Here is a 24,375-nt window from a genome sequence, read left to right as displayed (position 1 = left end):
TTTTTTACTTTTAAGGATAGCATCATATTCAAAACTAAACTTTCATTGAAGTGGAGAACAACATTCGATTAATGAATTATGGCCAAATCTTGTTATATATGCTTAGTCTCCATGAAATCTATAGTTTCCATCTTCTCCTTTTTGTTAATTCTACTACAGTGCTTTTCACTTGTTTCATTATGGTACATTAATGGTCTCTCCGTTGTGCAACAGTTACATTGGAGGAAGGAACTTAAATTATTGTACGACCATTTATTTCATAGCTTGCCATTATTTTAACCCCTTTCACTGACCGACTTTGGTTCCTATATTTGCTTTCTTCGTTTATCCTCTTTTGATTTTAAAAGAATATATTTATTTTGTGGTAAGCTTTTCACAACTAAGTGCATCTTGGTTTCGTTGGACAGACCAAAAAAATTTAAATTTACGTATTAATCCCCAATCAGTATAGTGGTGGATCCAATATTGAGTTCCCGAGCTTGGTAAGAACCTCGGGATATAAAATCCTATAAATATGTGTGAAATACGTATAATTATAGAGTTAGATAAGTGTTCCATAATAGAAAATAAGAAATATGGTCCTCTATATATGTTAGGAGTGGGTTTAAAGAATTCCTTAAATATACTTCTAAACAGTTTTGGTCCTTAAGTTTGTCAGAAGCGAGCACTTCTGGTCTGCCTAATATTTTATGAATTTTATCGAGAAAAAGATCAAAATCATCCATAATGTTTGGGTTTGGATCAAAATCATACATATTCTTTCACATGGAGCACTAATAGTACATTATGTTTGCATAAGTGGTGCACTTTTAGTCAAACTCCCAAATAAATTTAACGGAAAAGAACAAAAATGCCCCTGAACTTTTAGAAAAGGTATAAAAATACCCTTTATTCATCTATTTTGCTAAAACTACCCCTCAATTCAACTTTTTGGCTCATTTATTCCCCTTGACTAACGGACAACACTAATTTTTTAAAAAAAAAATTAAATTGCACATGACATTTTATTACTGAAAAATTGATTTATTCTTTTAAAAAGAAATCTGAAACCTTGGAATTTTTTTAAATTTGGAAAACTTTTTTTTAACGAGTAAAACCTTGACTAACGGACAACACTAATTTTTTTTCTTTTCAAAATGTGAAAAATTGAATTTTTATAAAAATCTGAAAAAATTAATTTTTTTATGGAAAAACTGTGTTTAAAAAAAAACCAGAAAACTATATATTTTTTTTTTAATCTAGAAGAAAATTATGGAGTATTAGTTTTGCACATTTTACTTAAAAAAACAATCAGTTTTTCAGATTTAAAAATTGAATTTTCTAAAAAAAAAAATGGGGTTTCCACCCGTTAAAAAAAGTTTTCCAAACTTAAAAAAATTCCACATGTTTTAATGAAAATCCAATTCTGTTTTTATATATATATATATATATATATATAAGGCTTACTACATTTGTTTTTTAAAGAAACGGATGTTGAAAAATTATTTTTCCTTATTCTACAAATAACGAGTTTTCAGATTTCTTTTTAAAAGAATAAATCAATTTTTCAGTAATAAAATGTCATGTGCAATTTTTTATTTTTTATTTTTTTAAATTAGTGTTGTCCGTTAGTCAAGGGGAATAAATGAGCCAAAAAGTTGAATTGAGGGGTAGTTTTAGCAAAATAGATGAATATAGGGTATTTTTATACCTTTTCTAAAAGTTCAGGGGCATTTTTGTTCTTTTCCGTTAAATTTATTTGGGAGTTTGACTAAAAGTGCACCACTTATGCAAACATAATGTACTATTAGTGCTCCATGTGAAAGAATATGTATGATTTTGATCCAAACCCAAACATTATGGATGATTTTGGTCCTTTTCTCAACTTTGTCAGTTAGATTTGGCTGGAACTATGAAAACAACATATATAAGAGAAACTCACATTTGAATGTACAATTTATGTAAGTTCTACTACTTTTTTTTTTTTTTTGGTAGAGTATGGTGCAACTTTTTGCGGTGCAACTTCAGATACTTTTTGGTGTCTATATTGTGCAATTTCTGTTTTGGCGTATAGTGGTTTTCTTTTTTGTGTGTGTGTTTTGTGGTTTCTAGGATATGAATTTTTCCTTGTATTTCCCATTAAATCCTTTTGTCTTACTGTTACTCTCAAAAATATATAACCGAAGGAGCTTGTTAAAATATTTAACGGAAACCCAAAATATTCACTTTTGACATATTTAAAGGACCAAAATTGCTCAAGAATATATTTAAGGGGTTACTTTGAATATACCTCCAAACATAAACGGCGATTTTTGTCAATTTTATTGCTTCAGAACCTATTCTTCCAACTCGAAACTCCCCGACGTCTAAATTCTGAATAGTCAAACCAACAAATGTTATTGGCTAACTACTAGCTAGTTGTTTTCACTTTGGTCTAGTGCCATCAGGACAAAGTTAACTGACTTCCATGCTTGATATCCCCAACTAGACCACCATGCTTAGTCCCTTTCACTTTAACTCACCCCACACCCTCAGCGCTGTAATTCTCGAGGCATCCTTTGAGCTATTTCTTGGCAATCCCATGTTACTGGTTGGGACATTTGTCTTTAATTTGTGTGAGCTCTTTTTAGCCACTCCCTTCTAAATTATTCACAAGGAGGGCAACATCACGATCCTTCCTCTCAATTTCATGTAACTCCAAGGGAACAGTACTCCCAGCAGATCCCATGCACTAGTCCTACATTATCATATGGTGGGCCTATTTCATGTTCATAACGTATTTTGTCACACGTTCCGTTCCCCTTGTTTCGGATAAATGGAATTCGTGAATAATTAATCCAAAATGAAAGCTTGAATTTCGCACTTTTAGAAAACAATTAATCTTTTATTGATATGTAGAATCATACTATTCGAAACTCAGTGATAAGACTAATTCTTCGCGGTCAGTGGCGGATCCAGGATTTTCATTCAGGGTGTTCGAAAAAAAGAAGAAGCTAAATATACACTGTAATTTTTTGCTGAGGGTGTTCAAAAGTTAATATATGCACATAAATACAGAAAATTTACCCTATATATACACTGTAATTTTTTGCCGAGGGTGTTCGGGTGAACACCCTCGGCTCTTGGTGCATCCGCCCCTGTTCGCGGTCTGCACTAATATGACTGATTGATCGACCATTGAGGTAATTAATAAGAGCCAGTTTGGATTAGCTTATTTTAGGTGTTTTTAAGCCAAAATAACTTTTAAGCACTTTTTTGGTATTTGAGTAAAATAAAAAAGTACTTTTAAACACTTGTTTTTAAGCCAAAATAATAAAAATAAAGTTAGAATTTCTAACTTATGACTTTTGGCTTATAAGTCAAAAGTCATAACCTCATCCAAACAGTTCTAAACTTTTGTACAATAGTTCTAAACTTCTAATTCATGGTAGTGTTGATTGAAATGTGTGAAAGTTTCATTCAAAAGTTTAAGCTATTAGAAATAGTATATTTCTATTATTAACTATGCCATCAACTAGTAATATTGAACCCAAGATTTTCACATAAGGGAATCAAAATGGAGTATAATTTACACTTTTCAAGGAGATTAAACATATATTTAATATATATTAAAAATATTGACAGTGTATTTTTCTAAAGAATGGTGTCAATTGATTCCCCTAGACAAGAATTACTCCACCATTGTCTTCAACACACTCACTCACACGTGGACCTAATTCTTTTTTATAAATCAAAGTATAGTGTATGTTTAGTACTATATTGATGTATGCGACTGATCGCCTCTGTCTAACCACGTATGTAAATTTTTTGATGAAATGATCACACATTTTATTAAGTAGAACAAAAATGTGGGGTCCGGAACCAAAATAATCCAAAAAAAAAAAGGATATGAACCAAAATACCCCAGAAAAAAAAGAGGTACAAAAGTACCTTTAACGCATGATTTTCATGCATTAAAGGTATGTCTTATTTTTTTTTCTTTCATTATTTCTTTCTTTCTTTCTTTCTTTCTTCTTTCCTTCCTTTCTTTCACACTTTTTTACATACTTTAGCCATAGATTAATCATGCTTCGAGACTCCAAAACTTGAATATTTTATATAGAATCCTATTTATTTTTGTGCGATTAATAAGGTAGCCTCAACACATCGAGGATACACAAAACTTCGGATTGTCGTTTTAGTGGTTGAAAAGTGCTCGAAGTCCATTTTTGTTTGAAGACTGGTTGTCATTAGCTTTAAGTTATTTATGTTTTAGGGTTTCGTGTTATTTTTATATTAATGCGTAACTTTATTTTGACAATTTCACAAATAAATAAATTAACAAATTAATAATCCATAATCAATTAACAAAATATTAATTTATAATCAATTATTTCTGTGTATTTTTTTTTTTTTTTTTTTGCGTTATACCCTTCAACGCCCAACTAATTGGAGTCCGCAACTTAAATAACTTCAAAAGTGGGTTTGGGTACCAAAACAATCCATTAACGAATAACGAACAATAAGCTAAATCCCGAATAACGAATAATAAACTAAATCCCGAATAACGAACGATAAACTAAATCCTGAATAACAAACGATAAGCTAACATTAACAGAATTTCCGAAAAGGATTAGTTAGTTAACATAATTTTTTGACGAAGGATTAGTTAGTTAATATAAAATTTTGTTCGTTATTACTTTAACTACATGAGTTAAGTAAATTATAATCAACAATACAATATCATGAATTATTCAAAATAACTAATTAAATCCTCCATAACTTATCCTAGTTAAGTAAGTTCTAATTAGAGATTTTTTTTTAGTTAATTTCAAGAATAATGAATAATTTAGTATTTACAAATACGACACCTCCATGGATCTCCGTTAATTATTTGTTGTTATGGCATTGTTAATATTTGTTAATTATTTCATTGTTAATATATTTATTTCTGAAATTGTTTTTCCCATGTTAATTACTTGATTATCGCATGTTAATCGTTAAATAAATTAGTTCGTTTTTTTACTAATAATATCTTCTCAACGCTTCCGCCGAGGTTTGATCCCCGGTGGATCAGAGAAAAAAAAAGTCAAAAGCCAAAGGCTTTACCACCAAGCCAAGTTGGTTAAAGTAACAATGCAGACACTTTTTATTATTTTGTATGTTCACTAATGCTATCTAACTTGTTTTCTTAAATTGAATTTGGAACCTTGAAATTGACATTGAAAACATCATTAGCACGGGATTATGGAATTGAAATATATTTTTCGCCATTAGATTTAAAAAAGAAATAAATGAAAATTGCGCACGAATTTGGGGGAAAATTGAAATTGAATGAGACAGCGGACGTTTTTGGAAAATTCGGGGTGGGCGAGCAGTCTTGTGGCAGTTTAGACGCATAGATCTTGAAAAAAATACCCAAAATCAAAAAAAAAAAATCGCATTAAATGGACATCCGAGCGCAAAGTTATGACCATTTAAAATTTCACCAACTTACAAATAAATTAGTGCGCAAAAGTTTTTTAATGGGTTATTTTGGTACTCAAATCCACTTTTTGGGTTATTTAAGTTGCGGACTCCAACTAGTTGGAGGTTGAAGGGTATAACTCAAAAAAAAAAAAAAATCACACATAAATAATTGATCATGAATTGATATTTTGTTAATTGATTATAAAAATAAAGTTATAATCACTAAAAATAAAATTACGCATTAATATAAAAATAACACGAAACCCTAAAACATAAATAACTTAAAGTTAATGACAACAAGTCTTCAAACAAAAATGGACTTCGAGCACTTTTCAACCACTAAAACGACAACCCGAAGTTTTGTGTATCCTCGATGTGTTGAGCCTACCTTATTAATTGCACAAAAATAAATAGGGTTCTATATAAAATATTCAAGTTTTGGAGTCTCGAAGCATGATTAATCTATGGCTAAAGTATGTAAAAAAGTGTGAAAGAAAGGAAGGAAGGAAGAAAGAAAGAAAGAAAGAAAAAAAGAATGAAAGGAAAAAAAAATAAGACATACCTTTAACGCATGAAAATCATGCGTTAAAGGACTTAACGGGTCCGTCTCCGTTAAGTCCTTTAACGCATGATTTTCATGCGTTAAAGGTACTTTTGTACCTTTTTTTTTTCCTGAGATATTTTGATTCATACCTTTTTTTTTTGGGTTATTTTGGTTCCGGACTCCAAAAATGTGATAGCAGTGGGCAAGTATACATGTGCATGTGTGAGGTCAGAGGACACACGAGTGTATTGTAAGGACACAAGGCAGGAAGACAAAATAGAGGAAGACAACAAAGAAAGCACGGACTGAATGCAAGGAAGAGAACACAAACAAAACCAACTTCTGATGAGTAGTTAGCAAATATAAAAACAAGCATGAGAGTACTACATATTCTCTTGTCTAAGGTTGGGGTAACATTTGAAAAATAAAATAATTCTAATATATAAACTTCAAAATAAGCTGTCAAAAAGGGCACCCACACGTTTTCACTCAAATTTGGGATATAGTAGTCTAAAAAGTGAAGAAGACCAGATAACACAAAGATTGTCCTTTCCATCAAAATCGCAATCCAACAAAACACACACGCATGGACCTCTCATCTTTTTCTTGTATCCTTACATCAAACTTTGTCTTCACTTATAACTAATCATCTCATCATCTTTTGGCACCTCTTTTACCTTTTTACCTCATCACAATAATATTATTTTCATATGTCACTTTAGAAACCAACCCCCACCGCCACATCCCACACCCCACAAACAATCTTTGGCCAATTTCATAATGCATTTGATATGAAGTGATAAAGAATTATGAGATTTGTTGAAAAAATAATTAAACAAATAAAGTGTTTTTCTAACATTTAATAAATTAGATGGTTGCACTTAAATCTGTTTAATTATATCCTCAACGTGCCCTCTTCTGAGTGAACTTGATTTTTCCATTGGCCAAAACACAAAATTATTTTGAACAAATCAAGTTCGCTCAGAAGGAGGCACGTTGAGGATATAATTAAACAGATTTAAGTACGGTATTTACAACAATTTAAGCTTTTAATTGAGATGGCTACACAATTGAATAAAATTTGACCTGTTATTATTTTCTATTATTTTATGTTTTAATGGTTATGGTGGTGCATTGAATAGTTCTGAAGTCGTGCACTGGTATAAACTTACTAATTGTTGTTCTGTGTATCAATATTTTATGTCCCTTTTTTAACCTTTTCATGTGACTGGCATTCTTGAAACTTGTAAAGCAAATTCACTTTGAAGACATTCTATGGAAAACAAGAAAGTTGGACAGGTATTTTTAATTCCCCCGCTACGGACTATTTCCCCTCTGTAAAAGAAGTTGAAAATCTATTACCAATGAAACAGGTGAACTGGTATTAATGTTCCTGTTGTGGTAACCAACTACCTTGCGTTTCTTGAATGAGTCTTTTTATGGTTATATAAAACACTAAAAAGGAAAATATAATCAAGAACAGGAGTACTTTAAATATATGCAAGTTCTCAAAGTTTTTTTTATCATCATGATAATCATTTAGCTCCTGTACTAATTAGTAGTTGCAAGTTAAAGTATTCATGTCCTAATTCATGATGAATAAACTATTAATGCTTTCTAACATACTCCTCTTTTTAGGTGTCCTAATTTAAATGTGGAGAAATCTTAATAATATTTTTCCACATACTAGAATATGTGGTTCCAACTCTCAAGTTAACGGTTAGTACATAGGAAAAAAAAAGTGTCTCCTCAAACCAACTTCATTGATAGTAATAAAGTGGATGTAATTAATACAAAATTATTTGCGTATACGCTATAGTACCTTAAAGAGATGGGACCCTAATGTAATATTGTGAGAAGAGTTATTGAAGTTGGACGTGACTGAAAATGGGGGGTGATCTTTGTAAGGACTTTTATTCTTGTGATATTATTCAGTTGGGTAGTTTCCAATATGAAGTCAGGTTTTCAAAGATTTTGACCAAGAAATCGTCTGTGTCTCATTGAAAATGTAGTACATTCCTGTTACCTTCATTTATGATACCAAACGTCTGCCACTAGGTTTGGTAAAGTGAGTGGGTGAAATCTTCACTTGTATTTTACTGCTTTATTTAAAAAACGAAAAAGGATAAAAAATGCTCTTAACGTATTGAAAATGATCTAAAAATACCCTCCATTCACTAATAAATTAATGCCACTTGTTTAATTAAAAGACCCACTAATGCCATGTTAAAGAAAGGACATTTTTAGACCTAAAGAAAACGTTAGGGGCAATTTTGAACCCATAAGTGGATGGAGGCATTTTTAGACCATTTCCAATACATTAAGGGCATTTTTGACCCTTTTTCGTTTGAAAAATTTACCAAAATTTTTTTGTTCTATTTCTTTTAGTTTTTAATCAGCAGGGTTGGTCGCCAAGTTATATAGTGACTTGTAAAAGTCGGATATCGTACTCATCGAGACGATCAACGATTTAACGAGAATTCAAATACTACTAATAATACAAGTGAAAAAGAGAATATTTGATTGTTTTATAAACTAATGCAAGAAGTAAATAACTAACTATTTATGCGAACAATATGTAACGAAGGTTTTTGTTTAACATTTGAGTTTATCACATAAAGAAGAACATTCCAGGATTACGACACTTTCGTATTCATGTTGCGCATTCCCTTCATTGACTTTATTCTTTATCGAGTTACTGATTGACAGGGTTGATACTATGACTCGAATCTCTCGAGTTCTCTAGTCACCTATTCGTATTACTTTCATGCCTATATCTCTATGGTCATGAACATTCACACAAATGCATTTATATTTCCTGTATATCAACCAAATAGGGCGAACTAGGTATATCTCTATCCTAGACGCAAATCCGCTCCCCGATGTCCAGGGTTAAGATCCTACACTACTTAATCTTCCTCCTATCTTAGTATTCATCTCTCGAGTTCCATCTAAGAATCAAAGATATATCCTACTGGTCGCAAAGCAGTAAAATAGTTGATCACAAGATTAAATAAATAACTCAGATGATAAATATAATAAACGTCAATTCAAGTTCTTATGACGACACTCCTACTTTGACCACAACCCCATAACAAGGGAATTTAGCCACTCATATTTGGATTACAACAATAGAATTTTATGTTTGATCTAAGAAAAGATGAAATAATGAAGGTAAAAGAGGTAACCCTACGATGATAACCCTTGCGCCTTGCTCTCTGCGAAATAATACGTTTCTCTCTTCAAAAAAGGACCAAGGGTTCTATTTATAGTGTTGAGAAATAACCCTATAAGGCCCATAAAAAACGAGTCCATAAACTAGCCAAAGTAACTTTTTGATCCTTCAAGCCCGTTGAGCGAGCCACAAGGCCTAAGGGGGCCTCGCTTTGAGCTAAGCTCAGCAAGGTCCTTGACCTGTTTTATACTTGGAAAAAATTCTGGACACGTTGCAATTTTTGAACCACCCACCTCGCTTTGGACTAAGCTCAGCGAGGTACAACATCCATTTGACACTTAGACGATTTCACGTGCAATTTCCATTTTCATTCGAATTACCACGTTTTCCTCGCAAAGTACCTAATTGCAACAAACACACACGTATTAGTTTCTAATGCAAGATTAATGATTATTTAGATGTATTTAGCTTAATTCATCCTCTAAACAAGACAAATATGGGCAAAATACAGTGGTTAAGCGCATAAATACGCCTAACATCAAGGGTCATATATGTATAATCATTTTATACTGTTTTTACTTATGAACGAAATTAGAGGGTGGATTCCATAATAAACATTCCATTTCAATTTATATGTACTTATTTAACAGGACATAGAGTTTTAAAGAAAAACGAATTAGAGAGTCATGTTATAATTTTGTGTGGTGGTTATAAGTGCACCTTTAGTTACACGTAAATGTTTATAGTTAATTAGTGTGATCCAGTAAAAGAGCTAATAACCTAATGTAACTAGGTATTGATAGTGTAAAAATTATGTATCTGTCTCAATTTATGTGACATACTTTTCTTTTTAGTGTGTCCCAAAAAGAATGATATTGTTACATCCCGGAAATTATTATTTTTGTTATCTTATGACATGAGTAAGCTTCTATGTGCTACATCTTCCAGATAGACGTATTGAATTATAAAGCGCACTAGCCGCCTTGATTTGGAGCATTAAGGTTTACCTTCAAGATTATGAGACATTGGATATGTGTAACATTTGTTTATAGATGCCTAAGTACAGGTATTGCAAGTATTAGAAGGATTGGAGGCTAAACGAGACGACGTCAGATGGAAGAATGCATTGTGCGACTTGACGCCGCAAGTTGACAAGCCGTCAACACTTCGACGACGCTCAGAGCAACTTGACGCCAAGCCCCCTAAAAATCAGGGGTTGTGGCACTTTGACAACGGCAGATCGATGGCCGTCGACATGTCGACACCGCCGTCGACCTTAAGGCGGTAGAGACCCTTAACTATGGATATATATGTTTGAATCACGATCTGGTCTTTATTTTTCATTTCAACCAGACCCAATAACCCTCCAAGAGCTCCCTAAGCACTCTAAGATAAGTTCCACCAAATCAAAGCAACTTTTCACCTTAAAAGCGTGGAATTAGCTAGGAGGACATTGTAGTATTGGTGCTTGGATGCGTGGCTGTGAGTTTGAGTTTAAAGCTAAGGATTTAGTTGGGTTTCCTGGACATTAAGGTATGTAATGCATCTTACTCTTGTTGATTAAGTTATTTGTAGAGGAATTCCTTATTTTAAAGTGAAGAAAAATATGTTATGAAGGGCCTAAGCTAGTTTGTTGATGTGGCTGCCTCGAAGGCTGTTTTGATTGAAGTTTTGGAGAGATTTCTACTTGTTTATGTTGATATACATTATTGTTGGTGGTGGTGATGATGTTGTGTATGTTATGGGCTGTTTGGGAGTTGGATTGGAGTAAGAATTATAGGGGAAATGCTGCCTGAATTTTGTTATCTTGGTTGTAGTGCTGCAAGCTCGGGAAATAGACATTGGAAAATTAGATAGACTCCAAGGTATTTTTAAGGCTATCCCTTTTATTCATTTGGCATGAATCATATGAGAAAGAACGAACAAGCGTTATCTATAATGATTCCATTCTTAGAAAGCTTATGTTTCTTTGAACTTTTGATAATGTTATTGTTTTATGCTTATGATTATTGAATTGACCTCATGATCATAGATCCAGTAGAGGTAAGAGATATTGATGATGTTAGTTCCATAGTGATATTCGGAGGTTACCGACTTTACGTCACTCCGAAAGGCTCAGATATCATCTTTATAAGTCCTTCATGCATTTATATATATGTACAACTATTTTTTTACACCGTACCGCGCTATAGTCGGCTAGGCAAACACGTAGATGTGCACACCACTGCAGTGGACAGATTATGATGATACCCCGGACACAGGATGATATGATATATGGATCGAGCTGTACGTTCCATAGCACTGACATTTATGGATTGGGCTGTACGTTCCTCAGCACTAACAATTATGATATATGTATACGATTTTTGAAAGGAAGCATGCATATCATACGCCCTCAGAGACACTTTCAGATATACAGAGTTATACAGTCACTTTCAGATATAAGTTATACATATACATTCACATTTACAGATTGACTCTCGTGTCATAGATTCCTTTCATGTTTCTTGTGTATATGCTATTTTCTTACCTTACATACTTGGTACATTATTCCTGCTGACTCCCCTATTATCCGGGAGGGGGGGAGCTGCGTTTCATGTCAGCAGGTCTGTAGATATAGGTTAGTGATTCATCTATTAGGATGTCAGCTCAGCAGATGAAGTTGGTGCACTCCGTTTGTTCCGGAGATGCCAGAAGTCAGCATAGTCTTATGTATATGTAGATATGTACACATAGATGTATCGGTATGGCGGGGCCCTGTCCCGACTACGTTATGTTATGCCTTCCAGTAGAGGCTTGTAGACAGTTATGTACAGTCAGATGATGTCCAGACTTGAAATTTCATAGGTCATCACAGTTGGTTATCATAGTCTTACCAGCTTATACAGTATGTTAAGTATTTTCACAGACGAGTCTTTCAGAGCAGTTGATACGTGCATGTTTCTTATGAGTTTATTGAGAGTCATATAACGGCCCTATTGGTCCACCTATATTTATGTTGTTGTCACAGATGTATGTCAGATGGTACTTGACTTATATGGTCAGGTGCCCGTCATGGTCCTTCAATTTGGGTCGTGATAGATACATTTCTATATTTAAAAATAATTTAATTTTAAACTTCTCATTTTACCTTTAATGAAGTGATTTACAATCACACAAATATTTATGACTTATTTTAGACAACAAGTTTCAAAAGATTTTCTTTCATTCTTAAATTTTGTGTCTCATCAAGTTATATCACATAAATTGGAATGGGAGAAGAGTAATTAGATACTTTTGAATCCCAGTTAAGAAAGAGAAGTAGGAGGGACCTGTCCCTTAACTGATAGATGTTACACACAAATAGACTTTTGATGCATTACAAAATATAATAATCAACAGGAACAAGACAAATGGATTAGGTTGCTTTGTTGTGACATTTCATCATGATTTATGGGATAGTAGATTACTAGCACAGGAGAAACAAGTACTATCATTTAACTCTTTATGAATTATTATATTATCATCTACTCCAACTTGTGACACTGCTGTATCACCAAAATTGCTCTGTTAAATTAGCCTGACATATTTCTTGCTGGTAAATCAAACATTGTCTTAGCATAGAGCATTTCACACTGTTAAGCAAATCTTTTAAAACGGGTTAAAATAATTTAGGCATTGACTAGATTAAATTGGGAGAAAAAAGTATACACGTAGGCGCCACGTAGGATAATAAAGCGGGGACAAGGGAAATTAACGGTTCAAGTGTAAATATGTGCTCAAAGTTGGATGGTAAGGACAAAGAAGGGCAAATCAATTTTTTTGAAGAGTACAGGGACAAATCTGACCCTTTTCCAATTAATAACATTCATTACATGGCGTCGTGCTTCGTTGAGCATAGGAGTTACCCCAACAATAATGGCAAAATCAAGATTTTTACTACGAAGAATCAAAATATAAAACCATTAAACAAACTAATAAATCAAGAAATTCAATGTGTAGAATATAAAATTGGATAAAGGTGACTCTGCAATGACCAAACGGGTAAAAAATGCTGATAGTGCAAAATGTGGAGGAGTTGCAAAATAACCAAAAAAAAAAAAAAAAAGTGGCCTTTCTCTATATAATATAATTACTTGATGCACCAAGCATAAGACTAGAAGGGGTATATTATTTTATATTACTGGAGAGAACTCAAGATTGCATTCAAATTATTATATTCCTTTAAAACAGTAAACATGTACAAGTATGTGAACCAAGTATATTACTAGTAGTTTGTTATAATCTGATTAAAAATGCCTCCATTTGCGTGTTTCCATGGGCTAAATAATTGAGTAGGCACTTAAAGGTCTTAGAATTTAATTAAATTTCCAGATCCCAACAACTACAGAGTCTCCAATTCCCCATAAAAAAGAAGAAGATACTATTACTAAATGATCCTAGTGAAGCAACAAGAATAAAAATGATTGTATCAACCTTTGGTAAACTCCCATATAATCTATTGGCTTTGCCTTATTTGGCAACTAAATTATTTCAAGAATTTCCTCTACTAGTATCAAATTGTGTTCCAATACTAAGTAATTAGAGAAATTAAAGGATATCCAACATTTAACAACCCCACTTTCATTTGCTGCTATTTCAGTCCTTTCAGGCAGAGTAGATGGTGAAAGCAAAGGAAAGATTCTGATCATGATTATCCAAAAGAAAAAAGGTTCTAACTGAGTCTATGATTACTTTAGCCATATTGATAAGTCTAATCTCTTTTCAATTTTACCAAATGTGTCAATGAGGAAAGCACTCAACTGCACTAAAACAGCAAATTATTTACTGAATACAAAAAATTTCCTCCGCCGCATGCGTTACTTTACTAAACCTACACTCAAGATATTCTGTCTTAGTTCTGCTTAATCTGAAACACTGATTTGTTTGGTAGGCTGTTTTATTTAAAATAATTCTTGTATTAAAATTTAGTTCAGCCAATACATTATTTGTTGCTCAATTCAAATAACTTATACACGATAGGCTGTCTTATCTTATACCGAGGGGATCATGGGATAACTTATATACTAGGTTTGACAATACCTGGATAAGACAACTAAAATGCATAAACTACACGTTTATATAAACGAAATATAAAATCACACAAAAATTCAAGAGTATAATTATAAAGAAGATTATGTAAAGCTTTACACCAAACACAAGCTTAGGTTTTACAATGTACATCTAATTGTTAATGCAATAAATCAAACATTTGCTAAAAAATAATTCTAGCATTACAATTTTGTATTAGTAATCTCTGTATTACTAATCTCTTCATAACTCATCTTCTTTCTAGACGACCCTTACACTCTAAGATCTGTCTCTAAACTTCCAATTTATCGTTCACTGCGCGTCTCACCAATCGATCAATACTATGACGCATAGTGTAAAACTCGATGAATAATATGCCTGCCCATGTATCCTTCTCCATCTATACGTTAGATTTTTATCTACAACAGAGTATCAAACTCACGATATGCACTTAACTTGCACACGACGTGTTATTGTGTTATGCCCTTACCATTAATATCACCTTCTATAATCGAATCTGTAATTACTTTTTAAGTGATTGATTTAGTATAAGTTTACACTGTTTAGCGTATAAGAGTTAACCAAACTGCAGGACATTGATTGGATATATTGATTGAGCTGGAAGTTTGAGTTGGTGTTTAGCTGGAGGGAAGAAATAGAGGAGCCCGGGGGGGGGGGGGGGTTCGGGGGTGTGGTCCATGAGGTGGGGTGGTGAGTGTGACAAAGCTTCATTTTCACAATTGATGTGTCTTAGACCTGTAACAAACCAGGTTAGCAGTTATCAACCCTAATGTCAGGATCGAATGAGACAGCCTAAAAGCCCTTCTATCCCTAACGCCCTCACTGTATGACTGTGACAACATCGATAAATATAAGGGATAAAATCCAAATTAGAAAAACAAAAAACAATATAGGAAATTCTGACTCACTCTCACACGTGCAAGTGACATGTTTTTGCTTCTTTTTTTTCCTATTTTATTCTCCTCTTGTAAAGTATTTCTCTTTCCCTATTAGAGCCCGTTTGGATTGGCTTATAAGTTGCTTATAAGCTGTTTTCAATTTTTTTGAGTGTTTGGCTAGCCAGCTTAAAGTCATTTTATAAGCTGAAAATAGCTTATAAGCCAAAAAACAAAAGTTAGAATACCTTAACTTATATTTTTTACCTTATAAGCTGATAGGCATAAGCCCATCCAAACAGGCTCTTAGTCAACTACAAAAATACATCTTTCTATATTTAATAAAATAATATTTTAAAATGTCTATATCTTTAATGACATAATTTATAGCCACATAAATATTGAATAAATGAAATCTCTTGTCCTCTTACAATTTAAATAGAAGAAAATGACCTTGTCAAATCTCTTATTTGTTTCCAGATCCTTTATGTGTAAAAACAAAGAAGATCTCTTGTAAAAAACTCATAAAACTAAAAAAAAATTCATCACGCAAATATTTATGACTTATTTTAGATCACAAGTTAGGGGCGGATCTAGAAGCCCAAGTATGTATTCGGGCGAACCTAGTAGCGTTTGCTCAACCAATGTATTTACTTTGTGTTAAGAATTTTTTTAAATATGTACAAGTATCATGCTTAGATCTCAATTATTAACACTTGAAGTCGTCATTCTAAAATTCAAAATTCATAAAGTTGAAATTCTCGCTCCTTTCAAATATCTTTTTTTCTTAAATTTCATATCTAGTCAAACACCATTTATATATATGGTAATGTCCATACCAACTTGTTCGCATCTCTACTAATTCATTGAGTATGTGTTATGTGTTATTATTATCTTTTCAAAAAGTGTACAATTTTAAATAGAAAATATTTTTATCCATTTCCTTATGTTTTATCCACGAGAACTTAGAACCTCTGCATGTTCTGATGTCACATTGAACCTTTCAACTATACCCTTTAGTCGTTTAAGTTAATAATTAAGTATGCAATTTTATTTACTTAATTATATTTTTGTCAAAAATGCACCGACAACTAATTCTTATAAGCCCTTTTTTTTTCATATAACCTAGGTAAGACTACATAATTTAATGTCCTCTCGTGACTAAAATATACACATATCAAACGTTTTAATTTTGCTTATTTCAGAAATGCTGCATCAATAATGTTGTCGACATAAAAAAATCTAATATATTTCAAGCAAAGCCATGAGCTTATATATATATAAATAAGTGGGGTAAGTTTTGGAAGTCAGTTAGCATCAGGTTTGTTATGTGTTTCGCTTCTCAAAACACACACAAACACAAACATAAACACAATAACAAAAATCCCTCAAAAGAGTCAGAGAAGAAGCAAGCAAAAAAGGGGTTGTGCAAAAAATAAAGAGGGTGTGTGTGATGGGTTGAGATTTTGAGGTTTCTTGATATACAAAAAGTACTAAGCTTCTTCCTTCATCTTATTTTTTTTCATTTTTTCTTCAAGAATGTTTTAAAGATCAAAGCTTTAGCATAAAAATCCATGTCATCATCATCTTCTTGTTCTCCTATGGGTGCTACTTCAATGGGGATGTTTTTTGCTGATATGAATTCACTCTCCATTAACACTGCCAAAAATTATGCAACAAGTGATGAAGGTAAAGGGAGGGGTACTTGGGATTTTCATTTCTTGAATAAAGGGGCTTTAGATGAAGCCCAAAAAAGTGAAGAAAATAATGAAACCATTGATCTTAATGCTTCTTGCTTCAATGAAGAGAAACCAATTACTACAATGCATAGTACTTTTAACAGTACTAATAGTAGTAGTAGTGGTACTAATAATGGCAAGGAAACTGAAAGTGGACAATCAAAGCTTTGTGCTAGAGGTCATTGGAGACCAGCTGAAGATGCAAAACTTAAAGAACTTGTTGCTATTTATGGTCCTCAAAATTGGAACCTTATAGCAGAAAAGTTAGAAGGAAGATCAGGTAAACAAAAAAAAAATCTCATCTTTTTCAAGATTCTTTTGTTTTTTCTTTGATGTTTACACTATTTTCTTGTGAATGTGAAGGAAAAAGCTGTAGGTTGAGATGGTTTAACCAGTTGGATCCAAGAATCAACAGAAGGGCATTTAGTGAAGAGGAAGAGGAAAGATTAATGGCTGCTCATAGATTGTATGGTAACAAATGGGCAATGATAGCAAGGCTATTTCCAGGAAGAACAGATAATGCAGTAAAGAACCATTGGCATGTAATAATGGCTAGGAAATATAGAGAACAATCAAGTGCTTATAGGAGGAGGAAAATGGGACAATTTGTTTACAGAAGAACAGTAGTGGAAGAAGCAGATTCCATGAAAGGAGAAACACAAACACCAATTATCAGTGGCCAAAATTCTGTTAACCACTTTGCTGCCAGTACTACTAGTGTGAAAATTAATAATGATGGTCCAAATGGTTGGGTTGGTTATGGACCAAATGGTTCACCCCACATGGCTGCTTCTGCTGGAGAAGCAGGAATCTCTAGCACCAATGTCCTTCTACTTTCTCCTTACTCAACATTTTGTGCTGCTCCTTTTGACTCATCACCTGCAGGTACATATCTGTCTTTCACTTTTAACAATTTTTTCATTAACTTAAATTAACTCTTGTCTTCCTTTTCTATCCCGCATTCTGACAATATTTGGTTGAAGTTGAAAAAACGAGTAATCGAAGTTGTCAACTGTGTTTGAACATGAATTTCGACGGAGAAAAAGTTAGTTTTGTGAAAACAAAATCAGTACTTTGCGAACCAATTTTTTCCATTTCATATTTCACTTTTAGCAAATGTTGCATAACACAAATTACTCTTCTTTCTCCTTGTCTTCCTACTTGCCATTTAGACAATATCTGGTCGAAGTTGAAAAAAAAATGAATAATTGAAGTTAGAAGTTGATCGGAAATTGTGTTTGGACATGAATTTCAACATGAAAAAAGTTAGTTGTGTGAATAAAATTCAGTACTTTGCGAACTAGTTTTTCAGCTTCAAATATTCTATTCAAATTAAAGTTGAAATATTGGACAATAATACAAACATTGTTTTTAACTAATAATATTTCATGATTTGCAAGTACTCTCTATATATATCCCTACTTACAAAAGAGAATTTTTTTTTTTGTTCTTTATGGTTAGTAAGATTGTTAGTTTCTTGTTTTGTGAAGGTCATTGGGGGAATGAGGTGATGAATATTCTCAACCAGCAAGGTAGATCTTGGGACAGGCAAACGGAATCATCCAACATAATTACTCATCACTACCATTCTACCCCATCTAATTCATTGATGATGATGAATAGTACTATGCAACAACAGTCACAATACGTGCAGTTTCCTTATTCCAGTTTCTCAGATGTAACAACAGCAAGAGCACAAATTTCATCATCACAAACAGCAGCAGCACTAGTAAAAGAGGACAGGAGAAAAAGCAACAGTGATAATAGCACAATTGCACCACCATTTATAGATTTTCTTGGAGTAGGAGCCACTTGAATAAAGCAAAAAATTTCATGAAAATCACCAAGAAAAAGGTACCCAATTTGAGTCTCCAATGAAATGGTAACAGTATTAGCATGTAACCAGTAGTACCAGTAGTATATTAGTTTTCATTCAGTTATTATATGTCGATTGTGACACTGAAATATCAAAAGGGATAAAAGAGTCCTTAGTAGTATCAAACAGTGTTAACAACAAGGTGCAGTCACTTCTTGCTTTTATTTGTTTTAGTGCCATTTTGTTATTGCATCATGAGATCAAATAGTGTTAAACTGTGTGATCACAGTAAAGTTAATAATTTTTGGGCATAGGCAGTAGGAAAGCAAAACTTCATGGTGGGAGGGGGAAAAAAGGAAAAAGCAATAGAAAAGGAAGACATCCTTTTCTCATGAGCCTGCAAAAAAACAGGCAGAAATTCAGGGGTCCTGAACACCAAAAAACTTTTATAACTTGCTATCTTATGCATTCAATTATGGTAACTGTTAAACATCCATTGGCCTCAGCAGAATCTTTATGTCACCAACATGAGAACGCTTATTTGGAACTGTTCCAACAGTTCAATACAAGACAACTCCTCCCCCCCCCCCCCCGGCGCACACTTCTCATCATAGACCAAAATACCACGCATGCAAATTCGGATTAGTCTAGAAAGAGGACAGCGAATATTGTTAGTGACGAAGCTAAGAATTTCGCTACAGGTTTTCAGATAGTTTATATATCTAAGAAAATAATACTTATTTGACCTCCTTTTGATTTTATCTAACGTAATTTGAATATGTTACATAAGTTAAAAACAGAAAGGCTATGATATTTCCATAAAGAGTGTTAAAAAAAAGAAAAAAAAAGGACAACCCCACCCAACTTCCTCTAAATAATAAATGAGAAGTGAAAAAGGGTGAAAAGGGGGGGAACATGTGTAGAGCTAGTTCCCTGTAATACGCATAAAATTTGGTGGACCTGTGACTGTGGAGATGCCCTCATCATACCAGATTGCAATATGTGCATGTCTCAACTTTCTGTTACAAATGAGTTGACACACATGCTTTTGCTGACCTAATCATCTTCTTACATCTTACATACACACGGGAGCTGTGTTTTGTTTACCCAAAACAAACCGTTGTGCTACTTGCAATTAACATAACAACCAGGAAATAAAAAAGGAACATCATATAATTGTTACAAGAAACAGTGTTTTATAAGGCAGTAACTAAGGTGGCGTTAGTTTGAAGTTTCTCAAAAAATTGAGTTTAGCAAATTCAGTATTTGAGTTTTGTGATATTGATTGAGTTGGTTAATTTGCTTTTTTGGAGAAAACCCTTTTATTTTCTAAAATTTCCAAGCTCAGTTTTTTTTTTTCTCCAAAAATTTCAAGTATTGCAGTACTAGTTTTTGAGTTTTTAAAAGATTGAAAAACTAGATTTGAAAATTTTAAAAAAATTTACAACGTTTTTAATAGCAACAACTCAAGCAAACATAGGTCGGCGAACTTTTATGTTACTATGTTTAAGAATGAATGAGTTTAAATATATAATACAAAAAAGTTACATACATATAATATATTACTTAGTAGTTATACTAGAAAAAACATTTTTGTATAATTCATATTCGTATAGTTAAAGAAAAAGAAAACCATTTTGGAATATACAGGCCGGGTAGACAATCCAATATGCATTCTTATCGTGGAAACAAAAAGAAGACAAATGTCTGTTGGAGGACAATTATAAGCTTACTGGTGATGATGACCATAATATTTTGAGAGTTTGATAGAGTTTTAAAAACATGGCTATGGCGAATTAGAATGTGGCCTATCCCGCAAAGAAGAGGAACATGACAAGGAATTTAGGTAAAAATCACACTTTTTTTATTCAATTTAGCATCTTAACCGAGTCATTATAAAAAATAATGAAAAATCCTTAGAAAGTGAGATCTGAGGGAAGACGAGCTATACTAGCATAAGCTATCTAGGGAAGCATGCAATGACATTCTCTAATTATGGACTTGCTTTTTAAAGCTACTCCTAATTTATACAAAGTGTTTCTCACTTTCTCAACTGCAAGTGTATGTACATATATTTCGAGTAGCCAAATAGAGGCAAATCTACAATTTTAACTTTATTATTTCAAATTCGTAATTCTACCACTTCCATCAACTATTATTTGTACACATTGCATACGCCCCTATAGCCAAATATGAACTAGTATCATAAGCACTTTGACAATTAATTAAAGAGCAATCTGTAAAAAGATGTAAGGTTGCACGCAGTAATATTCTCTATGGTTAATGAGAATTATAAATCAATTGTTACTTTCTGCTCTGAGATGAATCAATAGTATATAAAGAATAGATGTCCTTTTGTTTGCTTTCGTCCAGTTGTTAGGGTATCATTCTTTCTTGTCAAAAACACAAAGTTTGATTCCTACAATGTATAGGTACTTAATCTCTGGTGTTGCTTTCAATTAGCGTTTATTGAGGAGTGATTGCTTGCTATCAAACTGGAAAAAATGGTTAGAAAAATTCTTCTCTCCTAGCCAGCAAAATGAGATTATCACTATATTTGATCAGTGAACTTTCTTCATTTTGTAACCTTCGCCTTAAATTAAAAAATATTGTTAGTTTACCATAAAAAAATATTGCCTCGACTAGAGTATGCACATGAGCATGATATGTATAACCGAACTCTTACAATAAATTCAGAGAAATCTTTGTCTAATTAAGTAATCAAAATTCCCCTATTTTTAAAATAATTGTAAGAAATGATTACAAAGTTATAAACTCTATTAAAAGCTTCATTGATAGCCATCAAAAAGCTTCGAAGCTTTGAATTTGAAAATCGATTTCGCAAAATTACTATTCATACAAATGGAAACATCCTATGGAGTTTGGTATGCGTTTGGCCGTACATACCAAAAACAAATTCACTTTTTTTTTTAAACTTTTGAAGTTGGAGTTGTGTTTGGCCATAGTTTTTGAAATTGTAGTTTTTGGTGAAATGTAGTTGTAAAAAAGTAATTTTTTTTAAAAAACAAGTTTTTTGAGTTTTTGGTATTCCGGAATACAGCTTGAAGTTGTATTCGGAATATTTATGGTCAAACGCCCAAAAGTGAAAAAAAGTGAAAAACAAATCCAGAAAAAAAGTGAATAATTTTTATGGCCAAACGGCACCTTATATAGCAATTATGAGGGAGCGGTGAAGATTATATTAGATTTTTGTTGGAGGTGTATGTTATTTCTATGTCAATGTAGCACTAGATATAAAGTGACATACACACGATATACAAACTACAAACAAACGACATATAAAGTACATAAACAACATAGTTGTATGCAAATTATACGCAAGCCGTATCTTTTGACCGAATTATATACAACAATTATTTTTTTTTAATCCAAGTTGTACATTTTGACCGAATTGTATATAACAAAAAATTTGTGCAAGTTGTACATTTTGACCGAATTGTATATAACAAAAAATTTGTGCAAGTTGTATGTTTGATCGGACTGTATATATTTTATTAAGAAAAAACTCTAGCTAATTTTTTAAACATCCAAAAAACTTGTAAAAATGAATAATTTGTGTCCGATTTTTGTATCTACAGGAAATAAAACCCAAAAAGAAAGAGAAATTAACATAAATAGTTGTCCACCAAAATAGTAGCCATCAAATGTATATTTGTTGTATATAAATGGATAATATACATAAATTTTGATACATAATAGCGTATATACTTTGTATATTTGATTAGCGAATGTAATTAATTTTGACTGCTGGGCCAAATATGTAACTTGCCAAAAAAGAAATCATTTTTTTGCGCGGATTGCCCTTGTTTTGGGGTGGTCTTTAAATTTTGTCCCTCATATTTGTGGTCTTTAAATTATGCCCCTCATATTGCTGGTCTTTAATTTTTGCGCATTGCATTGCAACTCTGAGCGTTCACGTAGAAATCATGAGGTTCTGAGTTCGAACCCCTGCTCAAGCATTAATTAAAAAAAAAAAAATGCAAGGCAAGGTTTGGGTGGTGTGTATGCCGGACCAGGCATACACTTGTTAAGGAATTACCAAATTTATGCCGGACCCGGCATACTCATGCCTTATGGGCAGATTTGGCATAAGTATGCCGGGTCCGGCATAACTTTGGTAATTCCTTAACAAGTTTATGCCGGTGGGGGTATACTTTTAATGGGCAAACTTTTATGCCGGACCCGACATAAACTTGTGAAGGAATTACCAAAGTTATGCCGGATCCGACATACTTATGCCAAGTCTTCCCATAAGGCATAAGTATGTCGGGTCCGGCATAACTTTGGTAATTCCTTAACAAGTTTATGCCGGTGGGGGCATACTTTTAATGGGTAAACTTGTGAAGGAATTACAAAAGTTATGCCGGACCCAGCATACTTATGCCAAGTCTGCCCATAAGGCATAAGTATGTCAGGTCCGGCATAACTTTGGTAATCCGTTCACAAGTGTATGTCGGTGGGGGGCATAGCGAAATTTAAACTCTGCCTTGCGAATATTTTTTTAAGAGTTTCCATCATCGTCCTTAGTTAGCCGACGCCTCTCTCTTCTCCTTTCTTTACAGAAGCGGATTCGAAAGCGCAAACAATTTTGACTGTGTGGGGGTTCGAACCTGGAACTCATGGGTTTAGCCGAAGGGCAAAATTTAAAGATTTCAAATATGAGGGTCAAAATTTAAAGACCACCCCAAAAGAAGAGCAATTCTGCGAATTGCCCAAAAGAAATTAGCCTTGTCCTAATAGGTTTCATGACAAATGAAAGGTCAGCCCATAAAACCAGTTTCCTGGGCTAACTAAGACACTTAATAAACTGGACTTCTAATTATGGTTTAACATCTTGTTATGGGCTTTATATCGCATTAAGCCAGCTTCGTGTAGTTAAACTGAAGTCCATTTAGGTTTTAAATATGTCGTCTTATGAGGACAATATTAGTAACTAGTTTAGAAAAATATATTACTAGAGTAATATTTGATAAGCAATTAAAAAATGATTTTATTAATTGGTTCATTTGCTTTTGTTTCTTTATCTTTTTACAACTCAAACAGCTAAGAGTAGGGGCGGAGCTAGAATCTTATGTATGTATCAGACCGAAATGACACACCATGTAGAAGCTTTTGAAATTCAAAGGGGATAAAGCGCAAAGGGACCCTGTATCCTTTGCTCCTTTTTCTTGTTGGACGGGATCTGAGATTGGCCATGAAAGAAGAGGAGATATGGTCATATTCCATATATTGTTCACTAATGATACTACCAAATTTTAGACAACTTTAATACATATTGAATAAAAGTTTGGCTTAAAACTATGTCAGGATTATGTGCAAGTATACACAATTTAGACTTGAGAGGTGCAGCACATCCATACATGGGCGCGAATTTGTTGGTGTATGTGGTTACTATTGAAAACATATTTGAAACTAAATGGTTGGAAGAGATATTTAGCACAGATATTGCTTTATTCTGCACGTTAAGGCTTAGACAGATGAGAAGAGCTTGCCTAGTTTTTAAAAATCGATTTCAACCTTGATCTCTCATAATTTTCCTCCCACTTCGTAAATTTCATCACTCCTTTATTTATATGTTGTAATTTCTATCAGCAGGGTTACTATGCTGTTGCTTTTGCTTAAACTAGGTGGCTATTTTTGTAGTGCTATACACTGTTTACTAATCATGTGAAAATTTTGTCAGATGCAACCTCAACTTGTTTTGTACT

The 24,375-nt window shown here is 33.1% G+C and overlaps 1 protein-coding gene across 1 annotated transcript; it reads left to right on the top strand.

The window, feature by feature from the left end:
- The first annotated feature begins 16,415 nt into the window (after positions 1–16,415).
- LOC132642876 (transcription factor MYB86-like) lies at positions 16,416–18,870 on the top strand. The gene is made up of 3 exons (XM_060359890.1): positions 16,416–17,110; positions 17,194–17,715; positions 18,321–18,870. The coding sequence occupies exons 1-3, from the start codon at positions 16,666–16,668 to the stop codon at positions 18,644–18,646; spliced, it is 1,293 nt and encodes a 430-aa protein (XP_060215873.1). The 5' UTR covers positions 16,416–16,665; the 3' UTR covers positions 18,647–18,870.
- Positions 18,871–24,375: the final 5,505 nt, after the last annotated feature.

Source organism: Lycium barbarum, chromosome 5, assembly GCF_019175385.1.
Source record: "Lycium barbarum isolate Lr01 chromosome 5, ASM1917538v2, whole genome shotgun sequence".
Taxonomy (NCBI): domain Eukaryota; kingdom Viridiplantae; phylum Streptophyta; class Magnoliopsida; order Solanales; family Solanaceae; genus Lycium; species Lycium barbarum.
Note: the sequence above shows the minus strand (reverse complement) of the source record. Positions and strands in the feature narration are given on the sequence as shown.

What these genes read in the sequence shown, in the direction of transcription:
- LOC132642876 (XM_060359890.1), top strand. Translation starts at nt 16,666, where the DNA reads ATGTCATCATCATCTTCTTGTTCTCCTATGGGTGCTACTTCAATGGGG. An exon ending in AAAGTTAGAAGGAAGATCAG is followed by an intron (nt 17,111 to 17,193) that starts GTAAACAAAAAA and finishes GTGAATGTGAAG; the next exon opens with GAAAAAGCTGTAGGTTGAGA. An exon ending in TTTTGACTCATCACCTGCAG is followed by an intron (nt 17,716 to 18,320) that starts GTACATATCTGT and finishes TGTTTTGTGAAG; the next exon opens with GTCATTGGGGGAATGAGGTG.